General features: G+C 39.6%; 1 protein-coding gene across 1 annotated transcript in view; it reads left to right on the plus strand.

Annotated features, from left to right (window-relative positions):
* Nucleotides 1-19938: 19938 nt before the first annotated feature.
* Nucleotides 19939-20579, plus strand: part of strn (striatin, calmodulin binding protein) — a gene marked incomplete at its 5' end in the record, with an annotated part of 21652 nt that continues 21011 nt past the window's right edge. Inside the window, one exon of the mRNA XM_079483830.1 lies at nt 19939-20124. Within this exon, the coding sequence (XP_079339956.1) occupies nt 19939-20124 (186 nt within the window). The remainder of the gene's footprint in view (nt 20125-20579) is intronic.

Below are 20579 nucleotides of genomic sequence, written 5' to 3' on the forward strand. Positions count from 1 at the left end.
TAAATAGAATAGTCAGGTAAGTGCAATTTTCAGGATTGTCACATCCATAATAGTACATATTCATCATAAATAAACACATGAAAATGAAAATAACTATCTTATGTTAAAGATGCATCTCTTCTCCATTCATTGGGTATTATTGCTTCAGGATTATAGACTTTATTTTACAGAAATCCTACAAAGTTTCCATAACGCAGGTTTATTTACCTTTTTTAATAAAGAAAATGTGTTCATAGACAGACATTTTCTGATGTTTTTACTCTTATCGTAAAAAATATAATCATATGGTTCAATATATTCATAACAAATTCATTCTCAGAGCATTTTTGTGTCACATCCATAACGCAAATTGTCTCGTCCATAATGTTGGAATTGCCCATACTGAAGAAAGCTTATAACCAAACAGATCTTGCCCCGCATTGACTCCCATAGTAGGAAAAATACAATGGTGGTCAATGGCGCCCCAGAACTGCTTGATGTCCTACATTCTTCAAAATATCTTCTTTAGTGTAAAACAGAACAAAATAAATGCTTATTCTTCCTACTGTGGGAGTCAATGGGTGTTGAGATTTGTCTGGTTATAAGAATTCTTCCAAATATCTTCCTCTGTGTTCATCACAGCAATTTACACACAGTTTTGACAGTTTCACTTAAATGTCATAGAAATGTCACAGGGCAAAAGTATTGCAGTGTATTTATGTTTCACTACTGTTCCTGTTTTTACCAGAACTGTGAATTCAGTCCAGCCCACCTGACGTCCTCCAGATGATCAGAAGTGATGCCTTTCCAATGAATCAAGTAAGTGTTGATTTAAAGGATGTTTTCATCAAGGATTACAGTTCAGTCATTACCCAGAATGCCCTGCGGTTTGACCCAATGTTATGCAGTAGTTTTTAGAGATGATGATGACATTGCATTGGGGGGTTTGTTCTGTTGACTGCAGAGATTTATTATGACTCAAGGTGTTCACGCTGACTGTGTGTGTGTGTGTGTTTGTAGCTGAATCTGTGATGTAAACAGAAACTATTAGGTTTAGCTTGTCATCTCGGCTTCGCTTTCAGTGATATTCTCTATTTAAATGAACAGTTCAACCAAAAATAAACATTACGTCTTTATTTACTCTCCATGTTTGGGATGCCATTAAGATCGGTGTATGATACACTTTCAGTTCATTTTTAAAACAGTAATCAAATAGGTAAAGGATACAAAACATGATGATATAATAGTAAGTCCACATTAATGCTGAATATTCTCTTAGAGAACTCAATGACATTCAGTAGGAGTTCAGTTGACAGTAAATATGTCACTTTGGCTGATGTTTGGTGTTGCGGTTGCTGTGGGTGCCGAGGTCTCCAGACGTCCCACCCTCTCTCATTCTTTACAGACAGAAGTGCAATTATTTTACTCAAAACTCCAGCTGTTTTTTGAAAACTTTGGCTTGCGCAGAGAAGTGGGAGTCCAGCCACCAGACAGTAACTCAAAAACCCCTTATTACCACTGGAAAAACACACCAGAGGTTTGAGCCGTTGCCCAGGACCGTCCACCAAAAGCCTTCATGTATTTTCCATGAACCCAGATCTGTCTGATGTCATGCAATGAGTTTTCAAGAAAAAACACGTAGTGGAACCTGGAATGATGAGATGTAGGCTGCGTCCAAACGGACCGAGGGTTTTCATCTCTGTAGGGTGGGGTGTAATTTAGAAGCCAGATACAGAGAGATAGAGAGAGGGGGAGAGAGAGAGAGAGAGAGAGAGAGAGAGAGAGTGAGCCCCAAATGATCACCAAATGATAAAAACACTGGACAGAAGTCAATGTGACAATGTGTCAGTCTGTCATGAATGTGTCAGAATACCTCACAAGTGTATCAGATCCTAAAGTAAGAGAAGTGTTGATCATGTACAGACTCAGTGATGACGAGCTCGCGGTAGAGTCGGCCAGACACACATGGACAGCAGGAGAAGAGAGAGACTGTGTCCACACTGACCACACAATCAAGAGAAAACAACAGAGAAACATTCTGCCCACAGTTCACACACTTACACAAACAAACACTTGAACCAGATTCAACTAAACATTTCACACACACTGAGGGAACACAACACAACACAACACAACACAACACAACACAACACAACACTGACACAACACTGACACAACACAACACAACACTGACACAACACTGACACAACACAGACACAACACTGACACAACACTGACACAACACTGACACAACACAACACTGACACAACACTGACACAACACTGACACTGACACAACACTGACACAACACTGACACAACACTGACACAACACAACACTGACACAACACTGACATAACACTGACACTGACACAACACTGACACAACACTGACACAACACTGACACAACACAACACTGACACAACACTGACACAACACAACACTGACACAACACTGACACAACACTGACACAACACAACACAACACAACACCGACACAACACTGACACAACACAACACTGACACAACACAACACTGACACAACACTGAAACAACACAACACAACACAACACTGACACAACACACACAACACAACACAACACTGACACAACACTGACACAACACAACACAACACAACACTGACACAACACAACACAACACTGACACAACACTGACACAACACAGACACAACACTGACACAACACTGACACAACACTGACACAACACAACACTGACACAACACTGACACAACACTGACACTGACACAACACTGACACAACACTGACACAACACTGACACAACACAACACTGACACAACACTGACACAACACTGACACTGACACAACACTGACACAACACTGACACAACACTGACACAACACAACACTGACACAACACTGACACAACACAACACTGACACAACACTGACACAACACTGACACAACACAACACAACACCGACACAACACTGACACAACACAACACTGACACAACACAACACTGACACAACACTGAAACAACACAACACAACACAACACTGACACAACACACACAACACAACACAACACTGACACAACACTGACACAACACAACACAACACACACAAAGTGACACAACACACACACACACACACATCCTGACACAACACACACACACACATACTGACACAATACCGTCTATGTGGCCCCATCTCTCGGCCCTGTGGTGGTTTTCACGCTCAACTTTGTGTCCAATCACAGACCCCCCCCCCATTTCTGTTTAAGATCGACTGTGTTTTCAGCTTTAAATATTGAGAAAAACAACTGAATGTGAAAGAATTGTGTTTTCGACACATTGAAGCGCAGGAATGAAAATGAAAGTGTGAGACGAGGTGTGTTCAGTAGGGGTAGCTGCTGCATCACATCACACACACTTACGTCGTTGATAGAAATGACACCATTCTTATCAGCTGTGTGAAAGAAACAAAACACTTCAACATACTCTTGACAGTTTCAATGGCAAAGATGTGTTATATCTCTCTTCTGTATTCTCATATCTGGACTTCATCTTTTATACGAGATATTTTATTTTGTGTGACTGTGGTCATATAGAAATGAGTTACAAAATAGAAACATAATAAATGTCAAAGATATGTATAAAAATTAGATTAGATTAGATTCAACTTTATTGTCATTACACATATACAAGTACAGTGTGATGAAATGAAGTTTAGGTGTAACCAGAAGTGCAAATAGCAAGTGCAGGATATACAGTTAGAAGTAGTAACGCTTTGGTCTTTGGTGCACTCCTGTGCAGTTGCTAGGGTGTACTGTATGGGATTGTTGCTAAGGTGTTCACAGTGGTTTAAAACAGTTTATATTAAATGCTTTGTGGTTTATAGGTTGGATTGTTAATTGATCTAAAAGATGAGATTTGTGTGTAGATATTGCTTGATAAGTCTATTTTGGATCCGTACTTTTTATTTATGTCCTTTGATTTGTTGTGTATCTAAACATTTGTTGTCTTTGTGTTTTAAAACTTGTCATCCCTGTGACAGCTGATATACAGTGTTTCGTTGTTGTATTTATAAATATGACACTAAAGACCTGTTTCATTCCAGTTTAATTTAATCTTATTGCATATATTGGCCATACCTCCGTAATGTGAACTAGCACAATACAGTAGGATATCAGTGTAAGGTTGTCGGAAGGCTTTGAAATGAACCGGAGCGTCTGGGTGTGTGTGGCGTGTTAATCTGCACCTGTTCACAGACTCTCTTCAGTTCCTGTGTGTGCCATCAGCCTCGGCCAGCCGGGCACATCCACGAGAGACACTTGGCAGAGCGCTCTCAGGCTGCAGATGGCCCGGGATTGATGCTCGGCACGCCGTCTCCTCCTGCGATGGATGTGATTAAAGCTTTGGAGAAGAGACAGACATTGATCACGTCGAGCCGCATGCGAGCATACCAATTAAATCCTTTGATCTCCACGTAAATTATATCACCATCCAATAATTACACATCCATGAATAGTCATCACTGGTGAAAAAAACATTGTTTTGTGTTGTCATGGGGGTCCGGAGCCCGGAGCATAATAAGTGTGTTTTGGTGTAACGTGGCCCCTGCGGTGGAGCATCCAGAGAGCCGGAAACGCAGCGCTGTGAGAGCGTGTCAGCTAGATTAGTTTTACACTTCATCACATCCCCGCTGTGACACGCCTGTGTGTGTGTGCGGGGGGATTATGGGAGGGTACAGCTACTCTAAAGTCATGACAGAGCTGAGGACAAATGTCTGGGGGTCTTGATGCCCATGGGAAGATCACTCTGTTTTTACAAAAATGTAAACAACTCGCTCGCCTCCATTTTGAGGCTTTACCCCGGAGGACAATAAACATTCCTCTTTTCCACAGTCCACAGGTTTGATGTTCAGTCACGGGATATAAAACTGCAATCCGTAACTTTCTTTGGTTAAATATAACAAAACAAAAATCGGTAAGACTTTACACTGAGGTATCCTTTATGGAGCATTTATAAATGTGTTCCTTATTGATTAATAAGTCATTTTCAAATGCATTATAAAGCAGTTATAACTGCATGAATAAAAAGGAGGATTCTAATGAAATATCTGACAAATATTGAGCAGGTATAAGAAAAAACAACACAACACCCCACAGTGTCCAGTCTGACGGACTCTATTACAAATAACATCAAGATAATAATCAATCTGCTTTCCAGTCATATAAATGATGAATAAATACATTTATTAAACATTTATAACATGTGAGTTAAACATGGCTCACTATATAGCAGGTATTTTGTTAGAATCCCTTTTTCATTCCTGCAGTTATAACTGCTTCATAATGCATTTGTAAATGACTTATTAATCATTAAAGAACACATTTATAAATGCTTTATAAAGGATACCTTAATGTAAAGTGTTACCCAAAAATGTAATGATCGAGGAAGTACATATAAATCTTTGTTGAGAGCATTCTCCTTACCTCAATTCACAACTGTTAGCTTGCAATAATGATTTCTAAACTAAGACATGTCATTTTGACGCCATTTGACTGTAAAACATTTTAATGAAATTTTCTGGCAGCTGGGGTGTAAAATAACAGTGTTTCCCGTGAAACTAATCATGTTCTGCTTCTGTAATTTTACAGTTTTGACCGTATTTCAAAAATATGTCACATTGTATCATATTCTAAACTGAAAAATCGTTTTTAAAATCGTTTTTTACAGCGTACATTATTATAAGTGCAGAAAATACCCTGCAATTTTATATTTTAAATAGAGAAGGTGATAGAGCGACAAAGTTACACGTCATAAAAATAACTCATTTTCTCATTTACTTTTTTTATAAGACTGAAAACACTGAACAGTTTCGTCTGATATGTTTGGGAAGTGACGACTTATGCGAAATTCATTATTCTGCTTGCTGGTAATCCAAATGATTCTGTTTGCATTCTTTTTAGGAGAAACATGGTTGAGAATGCGTGAGAATAAACAGTCGAGCACTTTTGAATTATTTAGAGCAAAATAACTCGGCTTCTCTGTGTGGGACACTGAAGTCTGCCCGACGTGATTTTGCTGACGGCTTGGGTCCGAGCGTCACTTTGAAGTCTTTGTTTCAGGCACATGAATATTTCGGGTAGTGCCGGAGGCCGTGTTTTCTGAGGAGCTTTGGAATGAAAGGCTTGGAAAACATCACCAGTTTAACTGTGTTTGCCCAACTCTCTCTCTCTCTCTTCACTCTTCTCTAGATTGTTCCCCCCAGCTCGCCTCAGGAAATACTGAAATGATGAAAGGCCCCTGCTCTCTCTCTCTCTCTCTCCACATTCATCATGAGCCTCTTCACGCTTCCTGTTTACATGCCTGAGGGCAGAATGACTCCCGGAGAAAGAGACGAGCCTCTGATGATGCAATCTCTCTCTCTCTCTCGCTCTCTCTTCTAGGCTTAAAGTTGCACAAGCTCCTGTGAATATGACAGGAAATACAATGCATCACTTATTTTCGAGTGTTTTGAAAGGCTGTTGTTGAATGACCTTTGACACACAAGTTTATTGTGATATGGAAATCACGTAGAGGAGCTGTTGGGTTTTTTCTCCGTGCTAAAGACATGTAAATCTTCACTGATGCTTTGATGAGATTGCTGGTTATTTTTAGCCTGGAGAAAATAAACCTATTTTTAGATGTTTTGCATGTGCAGTTCTCATGTAAATTCTCAATACTGTAGACATTTATTACATATTTATAAATTCACATAAAAGAGCATAGAATACATTAATAACAGCATTATATAGTGTATATGCACAAATGAAAAAAATTAAAAATAGATTTGCAACAACAAATACTTGGATTTTATAATATATAACAGTAATGAAAATATTGTTTTTTTTACATTAGGCTTTAAAAATGAGGTCTTTAAATGTTCTTTTTTATTTGTATAATGCAATTATCATTTTTTTATTGATTTATTATTGCAAGTACATGTGTGTATTTTTGTATTAACAGCTTATTGTATTTGTCATGGAAATAAAGACGTAACGCATGAAATCTTGATGGTCCTAAAAATAGGTGTTATTTTTCATAAGACGGAAGATTTCATCAGTGTCTTTGAGGGTTTGTAGGGTCATAAATGATGGCGGTGAATCAGTATCTTCACCCAGTGTCTATCTTCATCTTTAATATAAATAACCTGACGTCTGTTGTGTTTATCACACACAGATGGTGCGGTGATTTTAAACTGACACGACTCCAAAAATAAAGTCTAATCTGAGAGGAGACGGCCAGCGAGGGTCACGGGTGGAGTATGTGTTTGTCCGCACCAGCTGTCCTCTTACAGCGTTTTGTTTGGCTTTATTTTAGCGTACCTGAAATGTAATGAACACTGTGCTGTACAGCTGTCCTAAAAATACAAGACATCCGTCTTAAAATATCACCCCACAGCTCCTGGAGCTTTCAGGATGGGGAAAGGACAGATGAAATGAGACACGAGTTCCAGCCGGACGGGCGGTCCACGTGTCCAGCGCTCTGTCATTTGACACACTGACAGATGTCACGGCCGTCAGTCTGCACCTGAATATACAACTGCCCCTAAACTCTCTCGCTCAGTTTAACTTTCTTAAAGAGACAGTTCCAATCTTCATCCATCATCATTTCTTCATTCTCGTGTCATGCCAAACCTGTATGAGTCTGCAGATCACAAAAGAAGAATGTTTAATATCAAACAACACTGAACTCCATTGACTTCCACATTTCTCATATATGTTATGCGCCGCTGAAGCAAGACTCACATACACGTAATCCCTTCACATTGAACCCAAACTCAGAAACACTTGAGAACTCTCTGTCATGGTTAGAAATGATCGTGATTTTGTTTATTTATTCATACTAAGCCTTGCTTGCAGCAATTTGCATATGAAAGAGTCTTTGATGTTATAATCTGAAGTACACAGCGCTTTGAAGCATGCGACTAATATTATGAATATGCAACATTGTGTCTGATTTAAAGCACGTTTTCGAAAGTGATGAGAATTTGGAAAGATGCTTCATCACGTGTGTGTAATAATGTGAATGTGATGAAGTTGACCTGCGCTGGCGGTAAACACACACATCATCTCCATCATTTATACGCTATTACACGAGTTTGTGTTATAACGCAAACAAAACACAGAGGCAGAAGTCCCACCTCAAGCAAGCGCCACTTTACCATCAAACAATTATCATAGAAAAAAGTATCACATCCTCATGTGTGCATTGTGTAGACGTGGCAACGCCTCGCTGCAGGGTTGCCAGGTAACGGCACGTTGAGCACATGCGTGTGAAGGTCAGTGGATGTCTGTGTCTGTGAGGAAAGTCCATGAGTTGAAAACACTCTCAAGGTTTTTTCCTGACTCTATTTTCACTTCATGTTTGTGTAGCAGTGAGTCTCTCGTGTGTTTGTGATGTTAGTTTCCCTTTCTGGCTTTAATCTGAGATACAGAAGTTTTTAATTTATTCCTGGTCCTGTTCTTGTGATTTGTGAGTGACCCCTTTACGCAAATGTAACATGGTTTTATTATAGTAAAAGTGTAGTAATCATGTTTCTGAGCGGATTGATGACCATGTATAACTGGAATGTTACTACTTATATTACATTTGTTTCAACTTTGTTTACTGTAGTAAAACTATGGTTCGTTTGTGGCTACTATATTTGTTGGTCCTCCACAAAGAATCAACGAGTAGTTTTATTATAATTTAATTCGGTAAAATATTGATAGAAATGAATTCAGGCCAGGCAGGTGTTTCCAATGAAACCATGATAAAGAAGCACACACTTCACCTTAATGTCCAATCAGAGATTTCACAACAGCATCGAGTTTTGTCTTGAGATTCTCCAGATGGATGACAAAAGCTTTTCACTTGTAGCTCTTAACACAGTGTTATCTTCTGTGCGCTGTCACTCATCAAGATAACATCACATCACAAAGGTTAACCGCTGGCCTCCGCTGAAACTCTTTTCAAACATGTGACACTTGCTAAGTGACATTTTAGGACGGGAACTACTGAAACTGGATGCTACAAACATTTCATCATTATTATTGTGTGTGTGTGTGTGTGTGTGTGTGGCTCACGGGAAACACATTTGGGACTCAGATCAGGTCACGGTTATAATCACTCAATCATCCGTCTAATGCTTCCTTTATGGATATTTTACAACTTCCGTTTTCCAGCGTTTGGAAGAGAGCGGAGCAGATCCAGAACTAGACGGTGTGGTTTAGAGATAACCTCCAAAGAGGAAACGTTCCTGCTGTGTCATTCACCAAATATAGTGATAGAACGTCTGATGGATCACATTTGTCATGACACCAGAGGAACCACAAGTCTCTTCTCTCTTAATTTGACATCAAATCATTTTTCTGCTTCCTTTTCTTTTTTATCTTGCATTTGACTCTTTTAGAGTTTGGATGAATGGACCAATCTGGCACGAGACAACACGAGACAAATCTGAGCTTAGTTTGACACATCTTGACATCTCTTCTGATACTCAAGAGAAATATATGAGTCATAGACACGAGCAAAAGTTTGCATTCTCCATTTCATCTCCTTTTTGTCTTAAATATTTGTTATTGAGATCTCATCTGTGTTTTTCTTTCTTATGAATATGAATTCTTCGTTCTGATCTGTGCTCTCTACATGAGTTAATGACTCTTTACTCTCAATGTAATGATCAACTATTTTAACATAACAGCCTTGGACGAGGTTACTATTGGAATGAATCATATCTGGAAAGTCTTTTGTCATTCTCACAGAAAATTAAATGTGTAATGTTTGTTGTTGTTTTGTAATGTTTGTGTGGACCGAATGCAGTTTTTGGCCTTGAAGTAGCAGGTTGATTTAAAACGAGAGAAACATGTTCTCCATCTATAAATCTATGAGGTCGGCTCATCTGCGCTCCGACACCGACACTTTTGGGAAACCAGAGTATCTCTTTCCAAATTTATCAGCGTGACCTTCGACCTTCAGAGTCAGTCCTCAGCAAAAGTCCTTCACGTCTCAGTTCCTGGCGGTTTTCCACATACCTACATAACAGCTCTCGGGTCACAAGCCTGTCAGAACCGGATCCGTCTCTCCTTTAACTGGACTGCACTGCACTGCACGGACGGCGCGTTCACTCTTTAACCTTCAACAGTTTCCTGGTAATCCAAACCTCTGACACTGTGCTTGAAATTACAGTCTCAGCATTTTTAGACTCTTTTGCCATTTGGATTGTGTAGCAATTAAACATTTTGTCTCATAATTTAATACATTTTAAACTATTTAAATGCCTGGTGTTTTTTTAATGATCTTTTGTAATGCTTGGTTTTATTGTGAATAAAGGCAGTATTTCATAACTTTTGTCTTTCTATTTCCGTCTCTGTTTAAAACATTAAATAACATGTTCCTTCATGTATTTATCTGTGACTTTGTGATGTCAAACTGACTGGTGAAGTCATACTTTAAACAGAGATGCTATTACAGAGTACAAAGTTACAGATTGCAGCTTTAAAGTCCCTGTGAACCGGAAGTTGCTATAGTTTTTACTTCTGTATTTTGACACATTTCCGAGTGAAATGGAATTTATCATCAGAAATATAGGGGGCGTGGCTGTCGTCTTTCCATGCGATTTGATTGAATGTATAAAAACAGGCGCAGACTGACACTTGAAGGGGAGGAGTTTACTGATGCTCCGCCCAAGCCGTCTAACATAAGTCATTTGAGATGGACTCATTTGAGGACGGAAGTGCGTTTTGAGATTTTAATTAAAAATATTATGAGAGCACATGAAGTTTAAAAAGAGAATGAGCCACATTGATTAACGATTTACTATAAACGCAGCAATATTTCGTTAAAAAAATGGATTTGTCATTTTTTATTTCACCTGGACTTTAAGATTGAAAGTCAGACACAAGCATAAAACAGTCTGACACATACAGTATAAAGAGATGCAGAACATGTAAACAGAGGGTTTACCGTATAAACACTGTGTCCTTTCGAGGGAATGACGTGAGACGTGACCCTGAATTCACCTACAGTGTGTGCTGTCTGTCTGTGGAGGACGTGAAGATTGATGTCGGCCACAGAAAGGACATTCGCTTGGCTTGCATGGCCACGTTCTGCCTGGAATGCCTTGACACGTCTCCCTCCCTGCTGTTAAAACCAGCCTTAAGAGGACACGCTCTGAAAAAAACACACCTTCTCCAAACAATAAGAGACTTTTGTGAGCATTTCTCAGCCACGTTTTGTCCAATCTAGCAGTTGTTTGTTTGTTTGGCCTTTTCTCTGCATGCATATACAGCTCACACGTTCAAAGAAATGATTAACAACATCTCTGCTACGACAGATAAATTAAACCGTTCTCTGGCAGACGAGAGAGGGACACAAAGCTTTTCCAGACACGTCCGTTCACAGCATAAAATCATTCTTAAAAACGTTGTACTTTCCAGTCCGATCGTGCAGGACAGAAGCTGTATTCCAACTGCCTACATAGACTGTATTTTAAGACATCATATGTGTAAGTGACAGTTCAGAAAAAAATCCACATTCTGTCATCATTTATTTCTCTTTCTTCAGTGGAACACGGGAGAAGATATTTTGAGAAATGTCTCAGTGGTTGTGTGTTCATATAATGGAAGTCAGTGGAGTGTTGTTTGATCATCTCCATTCTTCAAAATATCGTCTGACTGAGGGATGAGCACTTTTTCTACAGATACTATGCAGTTAAACTGTGGTGGTTAATCTGTGGTATGCTCTTTTGTTTCATTTGTAATGAATCCACAATCAATTCTTCATCTCTTCACCTCGTGCTCATCGGTTGCTAAAGCAAACGGCTTGTTTGAGCAGCACATGGAGTTTCCATTGGCTGCTTCCTTCCGTACAGATGGAACTTCAATTCCTTCCTCTCATTTTCTCATCTGGCAATCCTCAATAATGACGCCTCGCTGAAGAAGTCGAGTCCTTCCCGTTGAGACAGATGAGTGTTGGTATGCTGCTCTCTACATGAAGTTCATTTAGCCTCCGGCTAACACACGGCCCCCCGGGGGACGCCTGAACAATTCCAGTAAGCCAGTAGCTGACCCACCCTCCATTACACACACACACACACACACATGCTGGAGTGCTGGATCCATTAAAGGATTTATTCCAGGCGAGAGGGGAAGGGGCCGGTCCTGCTGAGATGATAGCTCACATGTGTTCCCACAGGATGAACTGATTCTCTCCTCTCGTCTTGCATTGCCTGTCTTTCCATTACAGTTCAAAGAGAGAGAGAGAGAGAGAGAGAGAGAGAGAGAGCGAGTCGAGGGGTGAAGACAAGGGCATTAAAAGGAGTGTGTTTGTCTCACGACTGTTCTTTCTGGACGTGTTTGTGTCCGGCTCATAGTTCACAGTATCTCTGAAGTAGCAGATGTTCCTGTAACCTCACAGTCTTCTGTCAAATCCTGCACATATCCTCAATATTTTTACTGAGAACATCCACAGCGCTCGACTGCTGGACCACCTGCAAATAATGAGTCTGTGTTCTTCACCGTACACATAAGATAAATCACTGATAGGATCTTTTTGATGGCTTTTATTTCTCTTAGACATCTAATGGAGAGTCAATGATAACATCTCATCTGCATCTCAAATGTTTCTCTTGAAAAAAGGGTCAGAAATCTGACATACGTGTCAACAAAGCAGAGACGTCAACAATGTGTCAAACTGAGCTCAGATTCGTCTCGTCTGTAATCAAAAGTCAATAATAGTGAAGATCTCAAACATTTCTCATCACATTTACTCAAATCCAGATGATTCACATCTGCAGACTCTTCATGTGTTTCAACAATTACACTCTTATTTCTGTTTTTATTTCTTAGTGATTGTAGAAGAACTCCTGAGAACTCCTGATCTCTGAAAGGAGAAAACTCTGAGCAATAACATTCTCCTCTGTATAAAGCTGTCCTAAAGAATATCTTTATTTAAAGTGTGTGTTAACACAATTCTCACTATTAACTAGTTGTTTTTAGTGGCATATTGGCTGTTTATTAGTCCTTATAAAGCACATATTCTGCATGTCCATACTCTACATCCCTAATCCTAGCCAATACCCAAACCTAACTACTACCTTACTAACTATTAATAAGCAACAAATGAAGAGTTTATTGAGGAGAAAGTTGTAATTAATGGTTTGTTAATAGAGAGAATTGCCCCTATACTGAAGTGTGTGATTGTAAACATAAGTTGCGTCACATTAACAGTCCAGACGTCTGAAGACAGATGAAGTCCAGAGGGTTGTAGGGGTGGTGCATCTTCACCCACACGCTCATGTAAACAGATTTCAAAATCTCAGTGTGAAGTTCATAAACGCTTCGCTTTGTCTCTGAAGATTTCAGCAATGAATCACACCGAGGCAGAACTCCGGTGGAAACGCACGGAGAACGACCTCCATCTCATTTCCAGTCGAGCGGAGACGAGCAGCAGTCGTATGGGAGTGCTTCACCACCTGACCGCAGATCCGGTTTGGGCTGATGGGTGTGTCTGGCTATCCATTTCTAAAAATACACTGGTGATGGGAGTGAACGCTGATATAAATCACAGCCTGAACCCTCAGGGCGTCCCGACGGGGCTTCATCCATTTCAGTGGTTGGCTGAGACGTGAATGAAGGGGTTTGAGGTTGGGATGTACTGAAATGGATCTTACAGTAATACATCACGTTTAAAGGAAAAACCTACTTTATTCTTGACAGCACTCTTGACGGAGGAGAACCATTGGTTCCCCAAAGAACCTTATGATCAAACTCTTCTGTGTGATCAAAATACTATTGCTGAGTGAATAATGTTTCACACAGACAGATGTGTGCGGTGTAAACACATCATCAGATAAACATCAGTACAATCACTCTTTTGTTCTGTAATGAGCAGAATGTGTGTGTGTGTGTGTGTGTGTGTGTGATTGCATCATCAGTGGGTCAGACACAGACAGGAGTTTTCCATGAGTTTAGTGTCTGTGTCAGCATGTCTAAGAACGTGTGTTAATGAAACTATAATGGAAATGTGTGTGTGTGTGTGTGAGAGAGAGAGAGAGAGAGAGAGAGAGAGAGAGAGAGAGAGAGATTCGGCAGATGTTTATGTCATTCAGAAAGTGTGTTTGTATTCCAAATCGCTGTGACGCTTCGACAGTAATGAGATTAAATAGTATTTTTTTGGACAACAATTTGGATAACACTTTACACATGTTCATTAATGATTAATAAGTAATTTTCAAATGCATTATAAAGCAGTTATAACTGCATGAATAAAAAGGAGGATTCTAATGAAATATCTGACAAATATTGAGCAGGTATAAGAAAAAACAACACAACACCCCACCATGTCCAGTCTGACTGATTATATTACAAACAACATCAAGATAATAATCAATCTGCTTTCCAGTCAAATAAATGATGAATAAATGCATTTATTAAACATTTATAACATGTGAGTTAAACATGGCTCACTATATAGCAGGTATTTTGTTAGAATCCCTTTTTCATTCCTGCAGTTATAACTGCTTCATGATGTATTTGTAAATGACTTATTAATCATTAAAGAACACATTTATAAATACTTTATAAAGGATACCTTAATGTAAAGTGTTACCGAAATGTGTTATCCAGAGTTTTGATGATTTATTTATTATTCTAAATTGTGTTAAAATTATAGTTTTGAAGGCTGGATGTGTTTTTGTGGTGCTGTGCTCCGCTCAGCAGGTTAAATGGAAAAAGGCGGAGGCTCGACGGGATATCAGCAGATTGGAGTGTCAGCATGAATTCAACATTATGACCGAGTGTAGTCCTTCGTGTGTGTGTGTGTGTGTGTGTCGGCTCTTTTATAAGACAGTGAGTGTTCAGTAATTCACCTGTCATCTACAGACGGCTCATTTTAACACTGTACTGAAGTCTAACACTCGGACTCTTTACTGAGCATGAGTCCAAACCATTGACACACCACGGCCTGTGTACACACACACACTCCACATCATTTGTGTGTGTGTGCGTTGATGCATTCCCAGCGTTTAGCTGTTGATCCACAGTCTGACTGACAGGTGTGAAATTCTCTGTCACAGACAACTGACCGACTCGTGACCTTCCTGAAAACACTCGTCCTCAAAGAGACTTTTTTCATATAGTTTACATCGACGTGACACATACTGTACATGTGATGTAGTACTATTATTATTCTAGAGAATCTTGTATTTATACAGTATAGTGGGACTGGTTGATTTAAGTGAACACAATTTATATTTTCATGAACTCCTGAGGTCATCCAATAATTAAAGTAAAAACAGTGATTTGATACTTTTGTTTTGTGTTTAAAATCCATCGTCTATTTCCAAATCAAGTCTTAACAGACCAATAAACTCACAAAGACAGAGTTGAAATTTCTGCTTCCTTGGAAACGGTGGAGTTAAGCACATTGCATTGTGGGATACGTTTGCTCACAGAGAATGCTTGGGATATACAGCCCGACCCGAATCCAAATAGTGTTACAGAAAATCAGCAATGAAACATCAATGAGACGAAAACATATGTAAAATAGTTCTTGACATCAGATTGTGTTGGATCTTTATGTCTAGTTGTGTGAGCCGGATGTTTGTAGTTGAAGTGATAATATTGAATATCAGCAGGACTCTGTGTCGCTCCGTCTGTGAATATTGTGTCTGCTGGAGGAATATGAACCTCAATGAAGTTGTTCTTGTTCGGACGTCAGGCATTTCTCAGGGCAGTGACACACTGTTGGCAGTGTGTGTGTGTGTGTGTGTGTGTGTGTGTCAGTCAGAACACTTGCCGCATACGTGGGTCATGTCTGTTTGTGGCTCTGACTCCGCCCCCTCTGTGATCTGACCACTCTGCTCATTAGTTTAATTGTGTGTCACCATTTATTGGCTCCGCCCCGTCTGCATTTAGTGGGTGTGAGAGTGTTTGTGTGTGTGTGTGTTGGTGTGAGTGTGTCCTATCTAAACGAGTTAGTTTGCAGGCTTCACGTGTTTCCAGAGAAACTTTTTCTGCTTTTAATGATCTGTGATAAATATGTGCGCATCTGTGTCAAAAACAAATGTAAACTATATTCACTTTTATTTATTAAATTAAATTAAAATTAATGTCATTTAGTGCCCTGAAATAGTCTACTGAACTTTAAAATAGAATAGAAATTATTACATATAAACGAAATATAATTGACTGAGTTTGCAGAAAGTGTTTTTGGTTTAGTGAGCAGAATGTGTGCATGCATGCGTGTGTGTGTGTGTGTGTGATGATGGAGTTTGTTGAGTTTGTTCAGTCTCTGTCTGTCCGGCTTTGCTCTAATTCTTCTTCACAGTATGAAACCTGCTCAGTCAGCACGACCCCAAAAAGGTTTTTAATAAATGTTTTCTGTGTTTTGCAGCTGCAACAATAAATCAACAAATCCTGAAGACAAACCTCAACTGAACACACAAAAACTCTTTTGATTGAAGAATTTTTATCCTCACGTCGTTCCAAACTTTATATCCTTTTCTATCTTCTTCAAAACACAAGAAGATCTCTAGAAGAATGTTGATAATCAAACAACACTAAAGTCCATTGACTTTCAGTGATGGACACAAAACCACTGAGACATTTCTCAAAATATCTTCTTTTGTGTTCACTGATGAAAGACTCACACGGATGTACAACCGCATGCGGGGGATGAATAAATGACGACAGACATTTTGGGTGAGCGGTCCGTCTGTGTTTCTCTCTCACTCTCTGTGTTAGTTGGGAAACGTCCAGCCTGTACAACATAAAATCAATGACTTCTCTGGAATTCATTTAAAGTGTCATGTTGATAAATGTTTGACGCAGCAGTGTGTCCGAGTTAACCGGGTTTACACACAAACAGATAAGAGTCCCGCAGGGTTTAATGTTTTACTATGGTATGATGAGAGGTCAGTGCGGTAAATTCACTTATGACTCAAAACGGCTCTTCAGAAGTTCGAAGTACTTTGTTTTAAATGGCTTTGGAGAGACAATCGAGTATGGAGCTGTAAAATATAAACAATCATTGATGAGACAAATCTGATGAGAAATGTTGGAGCACACATTCAGTAATATTGACTTGAGGAGTATCTTGGAAAATCTGAGCATCGTTTGAGACGATAAACGAGATTTTAGATGTCCTCTAATGTTTTAAAGAGATATATGTAGATGTGAGATTTATAACGTAGGCCTGAACCTTAGGCAAAGAAATGTGTTCTCCATATGACACAAAAAGGAAAAGATTAAGTGGAAAGCCAATGGTGGGTCATTCTCTGCAATGCCTCAAACGACGCTCAGATCTCAATATGAACTCAAAGAGCTCTTTCAGGGAGAAATGGTCTTTTTGGGTTCATAAACTCTGTGGTATTGTAACATACAAAAACTTCATCTTTAAAGTCTTCATGTCATGTTGACATAAGCTGCATCTGTTTGGCATAAATAATTCTTCTGTTTAGTAAACTCTGATGTTTGTAAATATTCCACACGTGCTTACGCAGCATGAGAGAGTGCTTTTATTTCCTCATTTGTGTTTACTGTAAATGCTTTGTTGGTTGTGCAACTCACTGCGTTTTGTGTGCACGAGGCTTCCAGTAAATTCAGCACAGTTCAGAGTAAAACACACACGCATGTACACACACACACACACACAAACACACGTGCTGACCTGTTCAGGTTGAGTCATGGGTTGCACAATGGTTGAATATGTAATGACATTACTTCAGCTTATCTGTGTGAGCGAGGGCACCTGCTGTACTCTGATCTCACCTTCAGGACATGTGCTCTGTGCGTACGACTGATAAACATAAAGATTACTGATGGGACAGAGACCAAACTAAACAAAACTACTGTTTTAGACATCAGGCTTATTCTTGTTAAACATGGTAGGTGGGCCTTATTATTTAAAAACGTGAACGAAACCATGCAAAACTTTAATAAATGTGTAAATATATCAAAACGTACGAGTTCTTATTCAGCTATCAGATGATGTTTAAATCTCATGTAACCCATAAGACTGGTTTTGTTGTCCAAGGGCACAAATTGAAGTTTAAGTTAAAATTGGGAATAAAAGCAGCAATGCCTTTGTGGGTGCTTTGCTGTATATTTCCAATGTAATGTGTTCTGATAAACAAACTGGGAATAAAATAAATATAGAAATAAATTAAACCTAAATAGCAATGTTTAAATCAATATATAAATAAATACCTTCATCAAAAATATACAAATAAAAGCCAATTGAAAATATTACAATCTACAATTAAATTGTGTCTAGTTGGTGAAGATCTGACCCTGATCTCTTTCAGAGATAAAGAGATGATTTATTTATTTGTCATCATAGACAATGTCACCCTGTTCTTAGTGAAATATCAGATTGATGAATAAACTTCGGCACACTAAGTTTCATAATACGCTTCATAAACTGATAAGAACATAGGAAAGATAAATACAAACCCATAGTGTAAAGTCAAAATATTTCACAGAGAGACAGAGAGAGAGAGAGAGAGACAGACAGAGAGAGAGACAGAGAGAGAGAGACAGACAGAGAGACAGAGAGAGAGAGAGAGAGAGAGAGAGAGAGACACAGAGAGAGAGAGAGAGAGAGAGAGAGAGAGAGAGAGAGAGAGACAGAGCGAGAGAGAGACAGAGCGAGAGAGAGACAGAGCGAGAGAGAGAGAGAGAGAGAGAGAGAGAGAGAGAGAGAGAGCTCAATAACATTATTATATAGGCCATAATTGGATCCATGTCTGTATCTATGGGCGATTGCACCCTTATCGAAGCTCCTGCTTTAATTCAAAGGATTTCAAATCAATACTTTCTCTCAGAGATCAAGAAGATTAAATGGAGAGGAAAGGGAATCTTTTGCTCAAGTCTCATCTGTGTCTTAGACTTTTCTCCTTAGAGAACTGTTGTGTAAACGTTGTTGTTGTGTCAGTAATGGCGGTGACAGAATGTGAGAGAGCAATGGTTAGTCTGGACGTTACACAAGCTGCCGTTAAGCGCCGGCTCTCGCTTTAGGACTCGGTTACATCACACTGAACTCGACTAATGTTATTTTTGGAAGCCGTGTGAAGGAGTCACCTGAACGATGACCGGCTGCTTCAGTCTCCAGAGCAGACAGGCAGAAAACAGCAAACAAGAAGAAAGACCGTCAGTCTCCTCCTCAGATGCTCTGGGAATAAATGAACACAGTTCAAGAGAGGGTTGATGCTGATGAGTTTACAGTTTTACTCCAGGAAAAACTGAGAGAGAGAGAGATAAGCCTGCTCATTGGCTCTGATAATGGATGACATCAGCTCTCATGCTCTAGAGCTCGACCTGTTCTACTTCAAAGCTCTTTTGGCTCCAGACCTGAATTAAGAAAGCACATCCAGACCGAGACATCACAACATAATGTAACTGCTCTTCATTGTTACGCCAAATGGAAAGACAATCAAGACACGAGTCAGAGAAAACCAATCCCACATGAAGCAGTTCTCAGAATGATTTCACTGAACATTTGTGACCCATTTGATTTTGGATCTGAATGAATCATTAAAAATGGACGTGGCGTGCCAGAAAGTGATCTGAGATCCGAGTGGTTCAGGGTTGGAAAATAAGCCGATTAGGAGATATTAACAGTAAATAAGTCATTTTTGAAGAAAGATGCTATTTTTCTATAATTGCAACGTATATTTAAACTCATTGATCATGGATAAATAATTGAGATGAGATCTCATGAGATTTTTCTTTTGTCTCATGAGATGAATCGTGCACATTAAGACGATGAGTGTGTTTACAGAAAAGTGCAAATGAAAGTTATTTTGACGCGTTTTATTCACGGCTGTTGTTGTTTTCCAGCAGATGCTCCACAGCTGGAGTCTCGCGTGACTCATTGGCTGCCGCTTCCAAGGTTCCGCCTCCCGCTGCCATGGCGACTGCAGAATGTTTGGCAGCGGGCCGCAGAGAGACGCAATGAATGCGGCCTCAGAGAGCAGCCGGGCCAAAACCCGAATGGAAAAACAGCGCGTGTGCGCGCAGCCAAGAAGAGGGAAGAGGCCGAGCGCTCGCAGTAGTTTGGCTCTCATCCAGGACAACCATAATGCAGAGACAGAAATGCGACTCTTGGCAGGACACCAGGTCTCTGAGAACAAAGATGTGGTGCGCTTTCTAACGCAGGCAACCAGGGCACGCTTGGGCAGCGTGAACGCTTTCCCATCAACCTTTGCCTTGGAAGCATGCCATTCTAGTTTCCAGTCCTGCAAAGAGGATTATGGTTAGAGATAGAGAGAGATGAAAACAGAGTGAGAAAAAACTCGGCTCAAATCGCAGTCATCCAAAACCCTTTCCCCAGAATGCTCCTGCACTTTTTGCACATCCTTTATTACCTCGATGACTTTAGCACGTTCGTTTTATGGGTTATAACTAAATAAAAATCTGCTAACAAGGTTTTGCTTAGTAAGTTCAGTATGTTTTAAGTGAATGTCAGGTTTTATGTTTTAATAGCAAGAAAAGTTGTCTAAATGATCTCTCAAGAACGTTTGCGTGATAACTTTAAGAGAACGTTTGTCATCCTTCATCTCTTGCATGGATGTCATTGTCAGTCTCTGTGATGT

The sequence above is a fragment of the Barbatula barbatula genome (assembly GCF_947034865.1).
Source record: "Barbatula barbatula genome assembly, chromosome: 20".
Lineage (NCBI taxonomy): Eukaryota > Metazoa > Chordata > Actinopteri > Cypriniformes > Nemacheilidae > Barbatula > Barbatula barbatula.